The following is a 21,953-nucleotide window of genomic DNA, read 5'->3' as shown; positions in this document are numbered from 1 at the left end:
CTACAAGCTTTGGTAATGCAAGTTTCACAAAATGATGCAATTTGCTTGATTTTTTCCACTCCCTTATGTTTAATGCAATGTTTAGGGTTGCCCTAGCAAGTTTTAGCCCTCCTGTAGGTGATTTTTGTATGCAATCTTGATTTTTGTCTCTGGAATGCAGTTTTTGGCTTGTAAAATGCACCTTACTCTCACCAAATTAGTCACAAATTGGCAAAAAGACTCAATCAAGCATATAAAACAACATCACTTAGGTGTTAGCTCAAGCAGGGTCCCAGTATCTCTCTGGAGACAGTAAGCGCTTACTGTCTGGAGGACAGCTCACCCTAGCAATAGGAACATCTTACCTGGGCTTATACTCACCTTCTGGAGTCTTCACCTGGGTTGTGGGCTTGCTGGCTTGAGTTACAGTCACTTTTGCAAATTTTTTTGTGTATACCAAGCACTTGACAAGACCAAAACACATCAAAATTGGATTATAACTACACAAACTTGCTTGTTACTAAGCCTACAACATGTGTACATGCTTTTTCTAGGTCAGTTGGCCAAATCTGGGTCTGGAGATTGCAGCTTTTTTGGTACCTGACACTTCCTGTGGTTACTAGAGGCGATTTTAAGTGCTTTTGGACACTAATACCAACTCTGTACACCAAGATGGATTTTCTAGGTTACTTCAGTCACTTTACAGCACCAAACACACAAACCTTGGGAAAATCCAAAGTAAACTGAACAAGACCATATTAGGTAAAGTGGGAAAATCCCAATTCCCAGGTTGGACAACTTTCAATATATCATGTACAAAATATAGAGAATTTGTCAAAAATTTGAGTTTTCTTAAGGTCTCATTCCACTTTATGCACATACAATACACAATGAAAACAACTAAAATACCATGGTTTCAATCAATTGGATTATTAGGAGACGAGTATATTGCATCCATTATCGTTGTCTACGTTCTACTGTCCTACCTACAACTTATCTCAACATGGAGAGCTTGGTTTCTAGGTCCACCACTTGTCCAAGTTAATGTAAAAGTGACTCAAGGTTCACAACTTGTGAAAGCAAGGATCCATTGAGAAATACAATCCACTTGGCTATTTTTCTTTAATTTATTGCATGTGACATTCAAGCATGGTCCACTTCTAATCTATAACTTCTTAATTTGAGGCATGGGGCATACATAAAATATGTAGTATATGCTCTATTGCCTCATAGGAAGGTTGGTTTCAAGGTGCACTTATCCATGCTAGCCTATCTTGGAGAAATGATGGAGCTTGCTTCTCTCCTTGTTTCAATGGAGACTAGCTTGGACAAGTGGTGGACCTTTGCTTCTCTCTATGTTTCAATAGAGTTAGCTTGGACAAGTGGTGATCTTGGAACAAAACCCCCATGTAAAACATATCATGGGTATTCCAAGTGATTAGAAAGTTTACCATTTAAGATATAACCTTATAGGTTGGACAAATGGAGCTTGGCTTGGAGAAATGGTGGACCTTTGATTCTCTCCGTGTTTCAATGGAGCCTATCTTGGAGAAATGGTGGAGCTTGCTTCTGTCCATGTTTCGATGGAGCCTAGCTTGAACAGTTGGTGGACCTTTGCTTCTCTCTATGTTTCAATAGAGTTAGCTTAGACACGTGGTGGATCTTCAAACTAAGCCAACTACTATCAATATTTCCTAGCTTGGACAAGTGGTGGAGTGTTTCTCTACTCCATGTTTCAATGGATCTTAGCTTGGACAAGTGTTGGACCTTAAAACAAAAACCCCATGTACAACATAGAATGGATTTTCTAGATTTCAATGGAGTCTAGATTTAACAAATGGTGGAGCTTGTCTTCATCCATGTTTCAATGAAACTAGCTTGGAAAAGTGGTGGACCTTGTAACAAACCCCCCATGTACAACATATGATTGGTTTTCTAAGTGATGGAAAGGAATACCATTCAAGATATAAACTTATAGCTTGGATAAGTAGTTGACTTTAAAACCAAATTCATCATAATACAATGAAATACAGGTTAGCCAATTCCTAAATCTTGAGACCAAACCTCCCATGCTATTAGAGATAATATATTGGATAAGTGGTGGACCTTCTATTATTTTCCCATGCCTAGTTTAGACTACCGGTACACTTTGCAGCTATAAAGGTTGGACGAGTTGTGGAGCCTTGTTTCTATCCATGTTCTAATGGATCCTAGCTTGGACAAGTGGTGGACCTTGGAAAAAAGCTTCCATGTACAACATATATGAGGTTTTCCATGTTTTAATGGAACCTATCTTGGACAAATGGTGAAGCTTGCTTCTCTCCATGTTGATTTTGGAACTACCTTAGACAAGTGGTGGAGCTTTGCTTTTCTACTCTTCATAATACAATGAAGTATAGGTTGGTTACATGGTGAATCTTAAGGCCAAACCTCCCATTTTACTAGAGATGATAGGTTGGACAAGTGGATCAACCTTCTATCATTTCTCCATGACTATATTGGACAATTAGTAGACCTAACATCTCTCTATGTTGTCTAGAGATAAGCTTGGACAAGTGATGGACCCTGCTTCTCTCTTCCCTTGGTTTACTAGTTTGAAGACTTAGTATATATACTTTCTTAGATCTAGCTTGAACAAGTGGTGGACCTTGTATCCACAATCTTAATTCATTACAAAAAAGTATATGAAAAAATAACATAGGAATCTTGGTTTGAAGGTCAAGCAATTAGGTTCCAAATGCACATAATAATATATTTTCCACCCATAATAAAAGAAAGTTAAATATGTTATTACCAAATTGACAAAGGTAACGTACTCCAAGAATTCTAGCTTTGCATCTTGTCAGATCTAAATCTTCATCAAGGCGACATGCATGTATACATCAACTTTCAAGCCATTCAAGAATACATGCACTTAGATTCCATAGTTTTGTTTTCAAAGTCTTTTAGGTTCTGAAACTCTTTCATGTAAAGTATGTAATGACAAAATTCTTGAAGCAAACATTTGTGCCCAAGAAAAAGATCCCTCTCACATATTTAAAGTCCATGAATTCTCTGATCCATACTTACAAGTTTTATTTTGACATCAAACATCAATTCTCTCATAGTTACAAATAAATGCAACCTCGATATGAATTGACAAAAAATGAATTTCTTTTACTATATGACCCAACATAGGCCCCAATCAAATAAAAAATGAGTCTCCAAAAATTTGGGTGCACTCTAGCAATACATCAGAGTCCCCTTACAATAGGATGCACTCCAATAGTACATGAAGTCCCCTTAGAGTAGGGTGCACTCCATTCAAGTGTTCATAAAATTGACACACCTTTGTTTTTTTATAAAAAAGACTATATCAAATTATACAAATGTTGAAAGATACACACTAGAATAAAAAAAGCATCTTATGGCCATATTTATTCAATTCTTTCGTGTTGACAAGTACACACCAAGGACATAATTTGTCTCAGAATCACTATACTGATTTACAATTGTGTTGTATGTATAGACTCTCTTATCTCTTGCATACAACCATCCTACCAACCATGGAATTATGGTTCTCTGCAAGAAGTTTTGAAGTTGCTCGGAAGTTTGCCTCCACATCTTTGGAAATATAAGATATGTCCCTGGCATGTTCCACATCACCCTATATGGAGTGTCATCAAAAATTAAGGTATTGTTTGCATCCAAATCCTCAAATATCTTCCAAATATCACTCAAATTTTTGTGATAAACCCTTGTAAATCCTAACATAATATTTGGATTTTGGCAATTTTTGTTACTCATAAATACCTTGAACTTGGTATACTGCTCAAGGAAAACATTTTTGTGTGATGCGTTGCACCCTTGTTAAGTTATAGCAACTCCATATCCATAGCTCAAAGTATTCAACACAAAAATCCAAAAAACTTTGTGCGTCTGGTCGCACCACATGATAAACTTCATCTTTATCCTCCACAAGTCGCATGTGTTGAGCCCAAGATGGCATAGAATCTCCATGTTTCATTTCAATTGTCTTGAGAAGTAACCCCTCTAGATCCAAGATAAGTACTCTTTTGATGTCCTTAAAAGAAAGTGGTAGGTGATAAGGAGGTGATTCATTCCTTGGACAAGGTCTTGGAGGAGGTTGGATGGGTAATTCAATAGTTTTCTTCAATTTATGCCAGCATATAGCCAATCCATTTTTCTGTAATGGTTCTGAAATTAAAGAACAAGAACACTTAATGAAAACACAAAAATAGACATGAGTTTTACATTGTCTACTCTAAGGTTTTATTAGATACCAAAATCCATCTATGATCTACTCATTAATAGAAAGAAAGTCAAATTAAAATCCTGACTCTTTTTTATGCTACACTCTCTCTTAGTCTCAATACCATGGAGGTCAACTAGACCTAAGTCAACTAATAACTACTACTTGTTGTTAAAGGTATGCTTGAAGTGCATAAGGCTTAACCAATGCTCTAGTGTAGAATGGGTATTTAGGTCTCAAGGTCTACCACTTATCCAAGCAAAGATCCATTTAGATATGGAAACCCAATTTTTCTTAACATAATGATATAGAGTGGACAAGTGGTGAATCCTGAGACCAAACCACTCATGCTACTAGGGATAATAGGTTGGACAAGTGGTGGACCTTGAATGTAAACCCCCCATGTACAAAGTATCAGGGGTTTTGGGTATTTCAATCGACTCTAGCATCTTCGAGACATGGTGGAGCTTACTTCTCTCCATGTTTCAATGGAGTCTATCTTGGATAAATGGTGGAGCATCATTCTCTCCATGTTTCAATGGAGCCTAGCTTGGACAAGTGGTGGACATTTGTTTCTCTCTATGTTTGAACAGATTTAGCTTGGACAAGTGGTGGACCTTGGAACAAAATCCCCATGTAAAACATATCATGGACATTACAAGTGGTGAGAAAAAATAACATTCAATATATAACCTTATAGGTTGGACAAGTGGTGGACCTTAACACCTAATTATTATTAATATAATGACATAGAGTGGACAAGTGGTGAATCTTGTGACCAAACCTACTAGGAAAAGTAGGTTGGACAAGTGGTGGACCTTGAATGCAAACCCCCCATGTACAAAATATCACTCATGCTACTAGGAATAATTTGGTATTAAGGTCCATGTTTCAATGGAGCCTAGCTTGGAAAAGTGGTGGACCTTTGTTTCTCTCTATGTTTCAATAGAATTAGCTTGGACCAGTGGTGAACCTTGGAACAAAACCCCCATGTAAAGCATGTCATGGGCATTACAAGTGGTGAGAAAAAATACCATTCAAGGTATAACCTTATAGGCTGGACAAGTGGTGGACCTTAGCACCCAATTCCTCTTATTATAATGAAATAGAGTGGAAAAGTGGTGAATTGTGAGACCAAACCTACTAGGGATAATAGGGTGGACAAATGGTTGACCTTGAATGTAAATCACCCGTGTACAAAATATCATGGGTTTTGCGTATTTCAATGGAGCCTAGCATCTAGGATACATGGTGGAACTTACTTATGTCCATGTTTTAATGGAGCCTATCTAGGAGAAATGGTGGAGGTTCCTTCTCTCCATGTTTCAATGGAGCCTAGCTTGGACAAGTCGTGGACCTTTGTTTCTCTCTATGTTTAAATATGGTTAGCTTGGACAAGTGGTGGATCTTGGAATGAAACTCCCATGTAAAACATATCATGGGCATTTCAAGTGGCGAGAAAGGATACCATTTAATATATAACCTTATAGGTTGGACACGTGGTGGACCTTAACACAATATAATGACATAGAGTGTACAAGTGGTGAATCTTGAAACCAAACCACTCATGCTACTAGGGATAATAGGTTAAACAAGTGGTGGGCCTTGAAATAAAAACCCCTAGAGTGTTTCAATGGAGCCTATCTTGGAAACATGGTAAAGCTTGCTTCTCTCCATGTTTCAATGCAACCTATCTTGGATAAATGGTGGAGCATCATTCTCTCCATGTTTCAATGGAGCCTAGCTTGGACAAGTGGTGGACCTTTATTTCTCTCTATGTTTGAATAGAGTTATCTTGGAAAAGTGGTGGACCTTGGAACAAAACCCCCATGTAAAACATATCATGGACATTACAAGTGGTGAGAAAAAATACCATTTAATATATAACCTTATAGGTTGGACAAGTGGTGGACCTTAACACCCAATTATTCTTAATATAATGACATAGAGTGGATAAGCGGTGAACTTGGGACCAAACCTACTAGGGAAATAGGTTCGACAAGTGGTGGACCTTGAATGTAAACCCCCCTGTACAAAATATCACTCATGCTACTAGAAATAATTTGGTATTAAGGTCCATGTTTCAATGCAGCCTAGCTTGGAAAAGTGGTGGACCTTTGTTTCTCTCTATGTTTCAATAGATTTAGCTTGGACAAGTGGTGGACCTTGGAACAAAACCCCCATGTAAATCATGTCATGGGCATTACAAGTGGTGAGAAAAAATACCATTCAAGCTATAACATTATAGGTTGGACAAGTGGTGGACCTTAACACCCAATTCCTCTTAATATAATGACATAGAGTGGACAAGTGGTGAATCATGAGACCAAACCTACTAGGGATAATAGGTTGGACAAGTCGTGAACCTTGAATGTAAACCCCCCATGTACAAAATATTATGGGTATTGGGTATTTCAATGGAGCCTAGCAACTTGGACACATGGTGGAGTTTATTTCTCTCCATGTTTCAATGGAGCCTATCTAGGAGAAACAGTGGAGGTTCCTTCTCTCCATGTTTCAATGAGCCTAGCTTGGACAAGTGGTGGACATTTCTTTCTCTATATGTTTTAATAGAGTTAGCTTGGACAAATGGTGGACCTTGGAATGAAACCCCCATGTAAAACATATCATGGGCATTTCAAGTGGTGAGAAAGGATACCATTTAAAATATAACCTTATAGGTTGGACAAGTGGTGGACCTAAACACATAGTTCTTCTTAATATAATGACATAGAGTGTACAAGTGGTGAATCTTGAGACCAAACCACTCGTGCTACTAGGGATAATAGGTTGGACAAGTGGTGGACCTTGAATGTAAACCCCTCATGTACAAAATTATGGGTTTAGGGTATTTCAATGGAGCCTAGCTTGGCGACATGGTGGAGATTGCTTCTCTCAATGTTTCAATGGAACCTATCTTCGAGAAATGGTGGATCATCCTTCTCTCCATGTTTCAATGGAGCCTACCTTGGACAAGTGGTGGACCTTTGCTTCTCTCTATGTTTCAATAGAGTTAGCTTGGACAAGTGGTGGGTCTTGGAACAAAACCCCTTTGTAAAACATCGCATGGACATTACAAGTGATAAGGAAAAATATCATTCAAGATATAACCTTACAGGTTGGAAAAGTGGTGATGGACCTTGACAAGTGGTGATGGACCTTGACAAGTGGTGAAGGATACCATTTAAGATATACCCTTATAGGTTGGACAAGTGGTGGACCTTAACACCCAGTTATTCTTAATATAATGACATAGAGTGGATAAGTGGTGAATCTTAAGACCAAACCACTCATGCTACTAGGTATAATACGTTAGAGAAGTGGTAGACCTTGAATGTAAACACCCCATGTACAAAATATCATGGTTTTAGGGTGTTTCAATGGAGCCTAGAATCTTGGAGACATGGTAGATCTTGATTCTTTCCATGTTTGAATGGCACCTATCTTGGGAAAATGATGGAGGTTACTTCTCTCCATGCTTCAATGGAGCCTAGCTTTGACAAGTGGTGAACCTTTGCTTCTCTCTATGTTTGAATAGAGTTAGCTTGGACAAGTGGTGGACCTTTGCTTCTCTCTATGTTTGAATAGAGTTAGCTTGGACAAGTGGTGGACCTTGGAATGAAACCCCCATGTAAAACATATCATGGGCATTTCAAGTGGTCAGAAAGGATACCATTTAAGATATAACCTTATAGGTTGGACAAGTGGTGGACCTTAATACATAGTTCTTCCTAATATAATGACATAGAGTGTACAAGTGGTGTATCTTGAGACCAAACCACTCGTGCTACTAGGGATAATAGGTTAGACAAGTGGTGGGCCTTGAAATAAAACCCCCCATGTACAAAATAAAATGGGTTTAGGGCATTTAAATGGATCCTAGCTTGGAGACATGGTAGAGCCTTCTTCTCTCCATGTTTCAATGAAGCCTATCTTGGAGAAATGGTGGATCATCCTTCTCTCCATGTTTCAATATAGCTTAGCTTGGACAAGTGGTGGATCTTTGGTTCTCTCTATGTTTCAATAGAGTTAGCTTGGACAAGTGGTGGACATTGAAACAAAACTCCCATGTAAAACATATCATGGGTAGTTCAAGTTGTGAGAAAAAAAACCATTTAAAATATAACCTTATAGGTTGGACAAGTGGTGGACCTTAACAACCAATCCTTTTTAATTCAATGACATAGAGTGGACAAGTGGTGAATCTTGAGACCAAAGCTATCAAGCTACTAGGGATACTAGGTTGGACAAGTGGTGGATCTTGAATGTACGTCCCCTATGTACAAAATATCATGGGTTTAGGGTGTTTCAATGGAGTCTAGCATATTGGAGACATGGTGGAGCTTGCTTCGCTCCATGTTTCAAGTGGTGGACCTTCAATTATTTTCCCATACCTAGTTTAGACAACCCATACACTTTGCAACTCTAAAGGTTGGACGAGTGGTGGAGCTTTGTTTATTTCCATGTTTTAATGGATCCTAGCTTGGACAAGTGGTGGACCTTGGAAAAAAGTCCCCCCTGTACAACATAGCTGAGTTTTTTCATGTTTTAATGGAAGAGAGATTTGACAAATGGTGGAGCTTGCTTATCTCCATGTGGATTTTAGAACTAGCTTGGACAAGTGGTGGAGCTTTTCTTTTCTACTCTTCATAATACAATGATGTATAGGTTGGTTACATGGTGAATCTTAAGGCCAAACCTCCCATCTTACTAGAGATGATAGGTTGGACAAGTGTTCAACCTTCTATCATTTCTCCATGCCTATAATTAGACAATTAGTAGAACTAGCATCTTTCTATGTTGTCTAGAGCTGAGCTTGGACAAGTAGTGGACCTTGCTACTCTCTTCCCTTGGTTTATTAGTTTGAAGACTCATTATATATACTTGCTTAGATCTATATAATTACTCATTAGTTAGGTTACAAGTAGGTATGTAATTTGTTAGCCTCAAGGGACTTTGAATATTGAATAGTAAGAAAGTCAAGTGCTGGTTTGAAGATCTTTTGCTTATCTAAACTAGACTCTAACTCAATAATAAGTCTCTTAAGTTCCACGAATTGTCCTATCTAGGCTCCAAAAGAGTCTTAATTGGTTTGTGCTAGATTCTAACTTCCTTGATGGGGTAGAATCCTAGAAAAATGAGGCACTATAAGTTTTACCTTAGCTCAAATGGATTTTCACTTAAACTAGACTGCAATTTGGCACTCTAGTATCTTTGTCTTGATGGAGTTTAACACTAGATACATAGTAGTGATATTTAAGCTTCATGTCTCTTCACTTGATCGAGATATGAGACCATACTTTCAAGGTCACCACTTGTCTTACCTAAAGACCAATGTGAGACATGGGAGCAAGAAAGCCATCCGATATTGTTTTAAGGACTATTACATAGACAATCAATAACTTAAGTAAAGCAAAAAGACTTGGATCTTTCACAATTAATAACTTAAGTAAAGCCAAAAAGACTTGGATCTTTGACAGGTTTTTTCAAACTAAAAAAGCACAATCTCATGCTAACAAAACTATAAATCACAATTGAAAGTTTTGAACGAGAAAAAGATCAGCAATCTTATAAGAAGGATACTTTTCATTTCATTTGATGATTACAAACTAAAAGAAAGTCTCTCAAGAAATTGATAAACAAAAAATGTAGGTGACTGCTTCATTATTTTGAGCAAACATATCAAAATCTCTATTGATTGAGCTCCATCTAGTAGTATCCTTTGTAAGATCCTGCAGGAAGGAATAAAAAGAAAGATTTGTTAGATACCATGCACATGAGTGTTCAAGTATGTGTATCAAGAATATATGACATGTCACTAGTACCTTAGGGTTGCTTTCTATCCAGCCTTAGAAGATTGTTCTCATCTTTCACCTTATTTATATAAGCCTTTGTTGTGGTTGCCTTCAAAACTCCTTTTGTGTTACAACCCAATTGCCTAGCTAAAGTGGTCAATTGTGACGCCTTCATGCTTTCAATGGGTGTACGCTCCTTTGCTAAGATCTCTTGTATTTGGGCTCTTCTCATTTCATTGCGGTGGCTTGTGTCACTTGCATTTTCAATGATAGTTTCATCCCTGTCACCTTTTGCAGGTGGTATTCTTCTTGTAAAGAACACCTTAGCTGACCAAACATCATTTTTCTGCTTCCAATACTCCATGATTTGTTTGTATTCACTATCATTTGTCACTATAGGTTGTCCATAACGATTAGAAGCAATTAAATCACGCACATCCCTTCTCTCATCAAGCTGAATCAAGTATGGCAGTAGCTCCTCCAAGAGCACATTGTCAACCATCTGCTCAGCATCAAATTGTGGTGGAAAAATGCAATTGCTTGCTGGTGAAATACATCCCTTGTAAGGAGAGTCATCAATAAGCAATGTTCTTTGTGGATCACATTCAAACCCCATGGCAATTTTGGCTAGAGGCTTGAACATTGCCTCAACGTTTGGATTGCCGGGTCTAAACAATTTTTGAGTTTGAGCGGTGTAGCAAACATCTTGCGACCAAATTGCAAAGAAAGGCAATGTATCCTCAGCTAAGTTGTTTAGTGCTGCAAGGATTTGATACACATTATTCCTAGTAGCTGTCGACCAAATTGCAACATTAAACCTCTGTAAAATAGTCTTCAAGAATTGGATGCAACCTGGCCTGAGTATAATATATCTTTTTGAATCCATTTGCACTGAGCTGTGGTGTGAGGATGGTTGAGGGGAACATTTCAACAATAGACCATTTAAATCCAATATAATTGTAAGCATGGATTTCTCAACATCTACGCTACATGACGTAGTACCAATTGGCAATAGCTCGTGAGTGGACTTTTCAGTCTCTTTTGATGTATGTTGCATTTTTGAAGCATCGATTTCTTGGTTCTCATTATTGGAAGCTTGCTCAAGTTGCACAACACTAGACTCTAGTATAGAAATATCATCCATCTTGGGCACTTTAGAAACCATAGAATCTATGGATTCTATAGTTGTTGACTGAAGCATAGGAGCATTATCCATCCTAGTTTGTGAATCTAAGAAAACACACACACAAATGGTATCTCAAAACCACTAGAATTTTATTCACCATATCTATATGTAGAACTCCTAGTAAGAAATTTATTTAAGGTAAAGTCGTTGTTAGAATCCTTGCAACCATTTTCAGCATTCGTACACCAAACACCACTTGTCTAAAATACAATCTACTAACTCAACATTTTCCATCCTACACTTTATTAAAGATGAGTAATTAAAGTGAAAACTAAAAGCCACCCTTGTTGAGGAAACATGGATACAAGGTCCACCAAATGTCGAACCTAGACTACAAGCAAACAATTAGAGATTTGGCTTAGATTTGGATTCAAAGGCCACCACTTATTCAAGTAAGATAACTCCACTTGTTTAAGACAGTAATGTTTGAAGCCCCACCACTTGTCCAACCTAGACATTGATTAAATTTTGGTAAGATTTATCACAAATCTAGAGTAGAATCAAGATTCTATGGCCAAGGTAGTCAAATAAGTTAGACAACACACAAAGCATAAGAGCACTTTAGATTCTCGTTGAGCATAAACTAAACAATAATCAAATGTTATATTCACTTGAGATTTCATCCATGAAAAATGAAAATGATGCATGTACTTGAGATTTCCATCCATGTACAATACTTTACAATGTCAAGTAAAGTTATAGTCAGCAAACAACTCTTCTCCTGCTTCAACTTGACAAATAGTCTCAATTCATACATGGCCATATTCTTCTGACTTGATGTGTGAAGAGGTGCATTTATGCCAAGGTGGCAAATTTGGATCAAATGTATAGCATACGTTGGGACAGAAATTTGTACTGTGAGAACTATTTATATAGCCCGACACGTTTCCTTCTTCTACACAACCAATAATGTATGATTGATCTTCCTCTTCTTCTATGTTTGGATCCTCTAGAAGAGAATATTTATAAGCTCTTGGAAAAATTTTGCATATCTTTTTCCAGTCTTGAAATCTATACTTATGCCCTCCATAGTTTAGAATAGTCAAACCACTTTCCAGGGTAGTATGCACAAATAGCCCATAACCAGCTCCTTCAATACATGAAAGTCGCACTTCAAAATCCACACCGTTAATATGGAAAATTAAATCTTTGGGAATAGGAAAAGTTGGTGTCCCAAAAGGATCTTCATGCCAATCATAGTGTGAAATACATCTAGTTTTTATATCACTTAACTCCTTTGTGTCTGCAAAGAGAAGAAAATATTATGCATAAAATAATGACAATATCAAAGAAAGATATCATTATTTTATAGTCCAATAAGTCTATTGTATGGAAGACTTAGAGTGCCTCTTACATGGTGCCTCCAAGGTTTCCAAAAAATAAAATCATTGGAAAAAAAAGGCCACTGTGTCTCCAATCTATTGCCCATTTGAAGCATAGAGAGAACCAAGGTCCACCACTTGTCCAAGCTAGACATGGAGCATTGACACAAGATCCAACACTTATCCAAGAACCCTATAGTATATGTGGTAACATGGGATGCATTGATGCAACAAAAGTAGTCTAGCCTCCTCATCCATCTCTTTTTTCTTGTAGCCTAGAGGGATTAGTTTCAAGGTCTATCACTAGTCAAAAACTACACATAGAACATTGATACGAGGTTCCACCACATGTGAAACCTATCATCTCTAGTAGCATGGATGGTTTGATATCAAGGTTCACTGCGTGTCCTACCTATACTCTATTGTAGCATAGAGATTCTGGTTTGGTGGTACTACACTTGTCCAAACTTGGCTTGTTGTTGATATCTGGAGGTAATCAAGGGTCCTCCACTTGTCCAAGTTAGGCATATAAAACAATTGCAAGGTCCACCATGTGTACAACATATGATTGATTATAGCATGCATGGTCCTATTTCATGGGCAACCATCTTCTCTCCAACATGTGTCCAACCTCGGCTCCATTGAAGCATGGAGAGAAGCAAGGTCCACCACTTATCAAAGCTATTATTTTCTCCCAGTGCTTTCAAAACCCATAATACGTTGTACATGGGGGGGACGACATCCTACACAGAAAGCTTCTCAAGCACTTTTTGTGCTTTCTGAAGTGCACAACATTTGGCATTAGAGAGAGAGAGAGAGAAGGAGAGAGAGAGAGAGAGAGAGAGAGAGAGACTTTTCACTGATCTTAATCAATGAGCTCTGATAACGGTGGGGTTCGCAGAGCTAGAAAAAACCTAGGTTTGATGTAATCCCACATGACAAAGAGAGCTACTGACGAGGAAGAACTAGGCTTGAAGCCAAGAAACACGTGGCAAACTCAGTTTCAAAATCCAGGAGGAAGAGGAATTGAGGCATTGCTCTACAACACATTATCGACGGATCAGCAGACAAATAAACAGGGCGGAAGAGGAGCTTATATGCACTGTTTTGCATTGGTACGGAGCTCTGATGCTAGTGGGGCTCGCAGAGCTAGAATTTTCCCTTAGCAAATTCTAGGGAAGGAATTTTGTATGTTTAAAAAAATTATTTTTTCTGAATCTTGAACCCTAGCATTTCATAAAGCACTTCATAAAGCATAAAAAAGTGCTTTCAATGAGCTTAAGCAATGAGCTCTGATGATGGTGGGGCTCGCAGGGCTAGAAAAAACCTAGGTTTAATGTAATCCCACTTACAAATTTTGGTATTTACCTTTAAATTTTAAATTTGAACTTGAGAAAACCTACAACCTGTAGAGAAATTTAGTGTAAAAACCTTGAATTCTAGCATTTCTTTGGTCGACATGTATGCCAAATGCCATGCACTTCATAAAGCACAAAAGGTGCTTTCAATGAGCTTATTCTATGGGCTGCCGTCTCTTGGAGTGCACTCATTGTGGGATATGCCTACACATGAGTAAGGGAGAGACGAAGAGAGAGAGAGAGAGAGAGAGAGAGAGAGAGAGAGAGAGAGAGAGAGAGAGAGCCTTTGTGTGTGTGTGTGTGTGTGTGTGTGTGTGTGTGTGGGAGTCCGCACGGTTTCACATTATGCCCATAGGAAAGTCAACAACCTTTTGCTATGGCCATAGGATGCACACAGGCTTTGGCTATTGCTCTCTCTATGACCACCTTGCGCCATAGAGAGGGAGGTATAGTGAGGTGGATAGGGGAAAAATAGAGAGAGAGAGAGAGAGAGAGAGAGAGAGAGAGAGAAACATGTATAACCCAGTGCTAAATATATATCTTATTCTTACAGTAATGGAGCACATGCTTACCTCTGGAGGAGATTCTTCGGAGGTGATATTTTCTACCCCAGAGAGAGACCCAGGCAACAATTTACGAAATGCCAAGCGCGTTGCCCAAGGTGGGGATGGACCTGCAAAGAAGAAAATTGTAGATGGACTAGGTGTCATCCACACAGTTTACTCCAAAATTCAAGCCTCATGTGAGAGAGCGGAGGCATCCCAGGTTTCCTATAGACAGAGCATTCAATGGTTGAGCCATTCACAATATGAGCAAGGGGTTTATCTTCATTGTCTAGAGGAGCGGATGCAGCTACAGATCAATGGTATTTTGCAGCAGCAGAGCTCGGTGCAAGGACAACTTTCTCGCATAGAAAGCAACCAGGAAAAATTCATGAGTCTCTTGGAGAGGTCCCTTCTTGACAAGGATAGCATGGATTTCAAAAGCATTGTGCCTGAATTACGAGCACTAGCAACAAATTGACCGCCGTAGCAGTACAACATACTACAGGTGTCTCCGAAGTTAGATCTATCTCAAACAAGCTCCATGCATTGGTAATGACCCATTGGCCCAAGAAGGGGATTAATGCCGTTGGAGATGTTCCATCCAGTTCAAAGCAGGGCAACCCTTGCAAGAAGTGAATTATGTAATCGATAGTAATACTCACTTCTTTCTCATTTATAGGCTTAGCGGATCTATATTTTGGTGGCTTTGGGGATATTGACTACATTTTGGGGGAGGCTTATGTATGTAGTGGTTACCTATTTGCTCACAACTCTTGGTTGTCTTCTTTGGATACTACATTCTCAGAGGATCTCCAAAAAACATACTCACTTCTTTCCCATTTATAGGCTTAGCGGATCTATATTTTGGTGGCTTTGGGGATATTGACTACATTTCGGTGGAGGCTTATGTATGTAGTGGATACCAATTTGCTAACGACTCTTGGTTGTCTTCTTTGGATACTAAATTATTAGAGGATATCCATAATTGTAGTATTTTTTTTGCCACTGTGTCTCTTGAGTCACACCTCCCGTCCCCCCCTCCCACCCCCCTCGCCCTCTCTCTCTCTCTCTCTCTCTCTCTCTCTCTCTCTCTCTCTCTCTCTCTCTCTCTCTCTCTCTCTCTCTCTCTCTCTCTCTCTCGCACACACACACACACACACAAAGTGGGAGAGAGCTTCCTATATAGGATGTCGTCTCTTTGAATGCATTGATTGCTACATTATCAAAGGATCTCCATAGTTGTAGTATTGTTGTTGCCACTGTGTCTTTTGAGTCACACCTCCCGTTCCCCAGCCCCCCTCGCCCTCTCTCTCTCTCTCTCTCTCTCTCCTCTCTCTCTCTCACACACACACACACACACACACACACACACACACACACACACACACACACACAAAGTATTCTAGGTGTGTGCAGTGTCGGACTTCTTTCTAGGTATGACAAATGTGAAACACTTCATAAAGCACAAAAAGTGGGAGAGAGCTTCCTATATAGGATGCCGTCTCTTTGAATGCATTGATTGCCAGATATGCCCAATTTGGGTAGGGTCAAGAAACTTTGGTTTATTTTTGGCAGATGCAAAGAGAGAGTGTCTCTCCCAATGCAATCACATGCACACCATTGCCAATATGGTATGTCCTTTTGATTGCGTAAGAATGTACACAAAAATTCAAGCCTCAATGCAACTCTACCAACTCAAATGGGGACAAGTCACCATGGTAACTCTTCATAATGAAGCACCTCGGGGCTGATTTGGATGCACCTTTGAATCCTTCTTGATGTGGGTTGCCAAAATGGCCAATAACGGATCGACCAATAATGGGTTAACTTGGCACATCTGCATCGACTGCGAGATTCCGTTTGATGTGCAGACTGGCGCGTTGTAACCGTAGTGGAAATTTGTCAGCTGAAACAAAGACCTTAACCGACAATCGTCAATGGGCTAATCGGATGGACTCGCTCCCCCAATTATATCCTTAGTAGTAGTTAGATGAGATATAGAGAGACAGATATAGAAGTATATAGACATTTACCATGTGGGTTGGCAAGCCTCCTCTCACTGACTCCCTCAAAGAAAGATAGACATAGTTGGAAAATCCTTTCTTCTCCATACTCTCTTCTTAATTCTCTAGATACTAACCTCTATATATCTGTGAGTACTTATAAGAGTTCTTTTTTGGACAGATGGCTATTCGTCCAAAGGTGTTGTCTCTTGGACATGCAAGACGTAGTAGGATATGTCAAGCCTCTCAAGCTACGCAACGTGCAGTAGCGCGAGATAGAGTTCGACATTCTCTTGGTGAGATTGATGTGCCTCGCTTGGAAGATTTCCACCATTTGATAAACATGAATCGATGCAATGAATTTCCTCAAGGGAGGATTGCGATGGATGTAGATAACGAGTCAATTCTCTCGCAAAGTTATGTAAGGATTGAAGTGGAAGACAATTTGGAAGCCAATAATGGAGATGTTCCTGAGGAGCCTGTAATTGTCTCCAGAGAGGGAGATTACTCCAAAGTTGAGACACTTTGTCTATCTATCACCTACTTATATTCTGAGACCACTTCCTTGATGCATATCTCTATGTTGTCTCTTTCTCATGAAAAGTGTATTCTTCACAACATAGGCAACTTGGATTTTGCATGTTCCTTTTGTGGTGCTTTAGCTTGGAAAATAGAAGCAAAGACCATTCGCACATTTGTGGGGAAGAGTTGTTGCAACTCAGAAAATGTTTCTTTGCCGCCATTAAGTGAACCTCCTTTAGAATTAAGGAAATTGATGCATGGGGGTAATACTAGAAGTAGAAAATTCTTGAAACATATCAGAGCATACAATAGTGTGTTGGCATTTGCTTCTTTGGGATCTCATATAGATGAATCTCTCTACCAAAGAAAAGGAATCTATACCTTCAAGGTGCATGGATCTATTTATCATAACATTGGTCCATTGATGCCAGAAGAGCGATTAGGTCAAATCCCTCGCTTTGCTCAATTGTATTTTTTTGACACTGAGAATGAGTTGCAAAACAGGATGAGTCATGTTTCAAAACTCAAACCATATGTTTTGGAAAGATTGCAATCGATGATGCATTGAGTAAATCCGTATGTTCAAGCTTTTAGGGGGTTTTCTACAATGGTCCAAACTTCCAATATTCTGGAGATTAGAATGGTCATTATTGAGAAGCGTACAAATGGCTGGCAATATGTTGCTCCAACAAGTGTGAAAGTTGCTGCAATCATGCCTGGTCAGGGTGAAGAGAGCAACATTGGCCATCGTGATATTGTGTTGAATCTTTTGGGTGGTGGTCTAAAAATAATCTCAAATTGCCATAGGTCATACATGCCTCTATTATATGTGTTGCTATTTCCAAATGGTGAAGAAGGTTGGAATCCTTACATACCCCAAGTGAACAGGGCAGAAGTAAGCAGAGAGCGAGTAAATGGAACTACAAAGTATATTTCTACGATGGATTTCTACAAGTATAGATTGCAAATTAGAGATGACACAACACAATGTCTTTTATGTGGTGGTAAGCTACTGCAACAATATATTGTTGATGCATATAGTTGTATGGAGGAGTTGAGGCTTTTGTGGGTTCGTAATCATAAAAGTGAACTTCGCAGAGAGGTTTATCAAGGCTTGACAGATATGGTTGGAGCAAGAGATGGAGCAAGGGATGATAGAGAATTGTTATTGGGTGCTAATGTTGGAAGAAGGGTTGTATTGCCTTCTTCGTATGTTGGTGGCCCTCGCTATATGCACCAGCTGTACCAGGATGCCATGGCAATTGTACACAAGAGAGGAAAACTTGATCTCTTCATTACATTCACATGCAATCCTGGATGGAAGGAGATATAGGATGCATTACTGCCTGGACAGACATCCAATGATCGTCCTGATTTTACTGCCCGTGTTTTCTACCATAAGTTCAAGGATTTGATGGGCTTGCTGATTAAGAGAGCTATTTTTGGAAAGGTCATTGGACAAAGTTTCTGTGATTGAGTTCCAAAAGAGAGGCCTTCCTCATGCTCACATTCTATTGATACTTGCATCTGAGCATAAGCCAACAGAGACATTGCATTATGATAGGATTGTGTGTGCGGAGCTTCCTGATAAAGTAATGTTTCCACAGATGTATGATGTTATCAGTCGGTGTAATGTGCATGGCCCGTGTGGAAACTTGAATAAGAATACTCCATGTATGAAAGATGGAAAGTGCAGGTTTAAATATCCTCAAAGCTTCAGTGCATCGACTACTGTGGCTAGGGATGAATACCCAACGTACATGAGAAGGGATGATGGAAATTACATTGTTCGTAATAAAGTGCAAATGAGTAATAAATGGATTGTTTCATACAATACGTTTTTGTCAATAAGGTACAATGCACATATCAATGTGGAGGTTTGCTCCACTATATCCGCTGTGAAATATCTCTACAAGTATGTGTATAAGGGACATGACAGGGCCACTGTTGTTCTACAAGATAGTGAAGGGCTTCTAAATGAAGTTACAAACTATCTTAATGCTCGATATGTATCAGCATCTGAGGCTATCTGGCGTATACTTGGTTTTCATATGCATCAAGAGAAACCTGACATACAACGGCTCCAAGTTCACTTGCCTCATCAAAATCAAGTCATCTTCAGCGACAGAGCGACTGTACAGAGTGTGGTGGAGGGAGAGGTCAGCAAAAAGACAACGCTCACTGAGTGGTTTATTGCAAATCAACAATATCCAGAGGCCAACAATTTGTTGTACATAGACTTCCCAACAAAGTGGGTTTGGAAGCCAGCAAGTAGAACATGGACTCAAAGACAGATTGGTGACATGATTGGAAGAATGTACCACATTGTTCCCAATGCTGGAGATTTGTACTATTTGCGTATGTTACTCAACATGTGCAAAGGATGTAAGTCTTTTGAGGATATTAGAACCTTCAATGGACAAGTATATGACACATTTAAAGAAACATGCAATGCACGAGGATTACTGCAAGTTGATGATGAATGGTTTCTTTGTTTGGAAGAAGCTTCTTTTCAACAAACAGGGCAACAATTGCGCCTATTGTTTGTAGTCATTTTGGTTTTTTGTGATCCAATACATCCTGGTGCATTGCGGAATCTCTTCTGTAAGGAGCTTTCTGAGGACCATGTATATCATATGAGGGTTCGCACAAATGATGCGAATATCTGTGAACACATGGCTCAAAACCAAGCTTTATCAAACTTAGAGACAATGCTTCAACACTATGGAAAGAGGCTCTCGGATTATTCTGGAATGCCCTAGGTGGATCACACACTACAAATTATGAGTGAGCATGGAGTGCTTGCTGAAGAGTTCATGTATAACAAAGAGGAACAAAGAGTATTGTCTGCTCGAATGGAATCATCTTTCAATGTTGGGCAAAGGGAAGCTTACAATCGGGTTTTGCAAGCAGCTGGCATGAGCAGAGGGACTGTTTTTTTCTTGGATGGGCCAGGTGGAATGGGAAAGACTTATCTCTACAATGCATTGCTCTCTCGGATACGTGGAGAGTCCAAATTTGCTTTGGCATGTGCATCCTCCGGGATTGCAGCACAACTTCTCGACAACGGAAGGACTGCACACTCTAGATTCAAGATCCCTATTGATATAACTTCTGAGTCCACATGTAACATTAAAGTAAACAACTAGCTTGCTGAGCTGTTGCAAATGAGTTCACTGATCATATGGGATGAAGCCCCCATGGCTCATAGACACGCTTTTGAGGCTCTTGATAAGACACTAAGAGATGTCATGAAAAATGACATGGTGTTTGGTGGAAAGGTTCTCCTCCTTGGTGGTGATTTCAGACAGATATTACCTATTGTGCGTAAAGGGGGAAGAGAAGACATTGTTAATGCGTCTTTGTGCCACTCATACATTTGGCAACGTACAGAAATTATGCATCTAACATAGAATATGCGAGTGGTCAATTGTTTTAGTAACGTTATTGAAAGAGAGTTTGTGCAGTGGACACTTGATATTGGTAATGGCCATGTTTGTGATGGGGGCATACTTGATAATGTGGCTTTGCCGGCCTGCATGATGCTACCACAGAATAATTTGCAAGCATTGGTTGCTTACATATATAGAGACCTTGAAACACAGACTTGCCATGCAACCTTTTTCAAGGATAGAGCAATTTTGGCTCCACGGAACAAGGAGGTGGATGCTATAAACAATTTGAGCTTGCAGCAATTTCCTGGTACTTATAAGGAATATGTCAATGCAGACTTAGTGTGTGAACCAAATTGTCATAGCATTTTATTCACAAGTGAGTTTGTAAATAGTTTAGATCTTGGGGGAGGTTTTCCACCGCATGTTTTACAATTGAAACATAATGCTCCAGTTATGTTGCTTCGCAATTTGGATCCAAGAAGTGGTCTTTGTAATGGGACACACTTGATTTGTAAGCAATTCCACAGCAAAGTGATTGAAGCAAAAATCATTACAGGGTCACATGCAGGAAATGCAGTGTTCATTCCAAGGATTGATTTTCTCATGGGATCTAGAGAAGGTCTCCCTTTTGATTTGAGACGCCGCCAATTTCCCCTACGTTGTGTTTTTGGGATGACAATCAACAAGACGCAAGGCCAAACATTGGGAGTTCTTGGATTGTATCTACCAACACCTGTTTTCACCCATGGTCAATTGTACGTGGCAATGTCTCACGTAAGATCCTCTTCTGCCATCAAGGTTGTGGTTGGTGATAGTCACTTAACAAGCGTTAGTAGACATGGAGATCAAAGAACATACACTTATAACATTGTCTACAAAGAGGTGTTGCAATTGACCTGCCCCCTGCCACCCCCTTGCCATGGGGTTTAACGTGGTTGGATATGTTTTATCCAATAAAAAAGCACGGTGACTCTCGCAGCTATTTCTTTGTCATTTATAAGCTTAGCCTCAAGCAAGGTGTATTCGTTGAAACAAGATTTATTAGTGCTGAGAGATTTATGATTCATGTGCTTTTTGATGAATTTCTAATCCTTTATGTATATGTATATGTATGAATGAAGATGGATCCTAACGCCTCTGTGACTTACACACTAGGGAGACGACCTCGACACGTCCGAGGTAAAATATTGTATATGTGTGTTTGTGACATTTTGATACTTTAAAGAATTTAAATCTCACAGTCAAAGATTATGTATTAGATCCACCATTATGGAGGGGTCCAATCACAGCCATGCAGGTGATTCATCTACTCGAGGACTTGGATGTAGCAAGGTAACAATGTTGATGTTGATATAGTAAAGTAATAGCTTTTGTGTATCAAAATATCTATCTATATTAATAGCTTTTTATTTGGCTATAGATCACAATATTACCCAGAATTCTTGATGGTGGGTATATATCATGCTTCATATGATCCGAGCTTGCTGTGCTACATTCAAGTTGTTATTCAGAGAGGATTCAGAACACGTGTCACCATTGCAGAGTTAGGCAGAACCCGTCCAATTAATGCTATGTTTGCTCAAAATCTTAGTCTCG

The 21,953-nt window shown here is 39.2% G+C and overlaps 2 protein-coding genes across 2 annotated transcripts; both read left to right on the top strand.

Annotated features, from left to right (window-relative positions):
* The first annotated feature begins 15,017 nt into the window (after positions 1-15,017).
* On the top strand, positions 15,018-19,724 carry LOC147459289 (uncharacterized). Its single transcript, XM_086511571.1, has 7 exons — positions 15,018-15,069; positions 15,117-15,178; positions 16,622-16,921; positions 17,467-17,538; positions 17,621-18,226; positions 18,317-18,412; positions 18,501-19,724. The coding sequence occupies exons 1-7, from the start codon at positions 15,018-15,020 to the stop codon at positions 19,722-19,724; spliced, it is 2,412 nt and encodes an 803-aa protein (XP_086367697.1).
* Positions 19,725-19,745: 21 nt separating this feature from the next.
* On the top strand, positions 19,746-21,287 carry LOC147459288 (uncharacterized). The gene is made up of 3 exons (XM_086511569.1): positions 19,746-20,088; positions 20,158-20,285; positions 20,430-21,287. The coding sequence occupies exons 1-3, from the start codon at positions 19,746-19,748 to the stop codon at positions 21,285-21,287; spliced, it is 1,329 nt and encodes a 442-aa protein (XP_086367695.1).
* Positions 21,288-21,953: the final 666 nt, after the last annotated feature.

The sequence above is a fragment of the Adiantum capillus-veneris genome, chromosome 4 (assembly GCF_014529385.1).
Source record: "Adiantum capillus-veneris isolate H3 chromosome 4, ASM1452938v2, whole genome shotgun sequence".
NCBI lineage: Eukaryota > Viridiplantae > Streptophyta > Polypodiopsida > Polypodiales > Pteridaceae > Adiantum > Adiantum capillus-veneris.
The sequence above is the reverse complement of the archived record's forward strand: the minus strand, read 5'-3'. Positions and strand labels throughout refer to the sequence as shown.

Excerpts from the sequence above, each read along its gene's own strand:
- LOC147459289 (XM_086511571.1), top strand. The coding sequence starts at position 15,018 with ATGCCGTTGGAGATGTTCCATCCAGTTCAAAGCAGGGCAACCCTTGCA. Across the intron at positions 18,227-18,316 it reads ACCAGGATGCCATGGCAATT|ACATCCAATGATCGTCCTGA; the intron begins GTACACAAGAGA and ends CTGCCTGGACAG. Across the intron at positions 18,413-18,500 it reads AGAGAGCTATTTTTGGAAAG|CCAACAGAGACATTGCATTA; the intron begins GTCATTGGACAA and ends TCTGAGCATAAG.
- LOC147459288 (XM_086511569.1), top strand. The coding sequence starts at position 19,746 with ATGAGTGAGCATGGAGTGCTTGCTGAAGAGTTCATGTATAACAAAGAG. Across the intron at positions 20,089-20,157 it reads TATAACTTCTGAGTCCACAT|CCCCCATGGCTCATAGACAC; the intron begins GTAACATTAAAG and ends TATGGGATGAAG. Across the intron at positions 20,286-20,429 it reads TCAGACAGATATTACCTATT|TGGACACTTGATATTGGTAA; the intron begins GTGCGTAAAGGG and ends GAGTTTGTGCAG.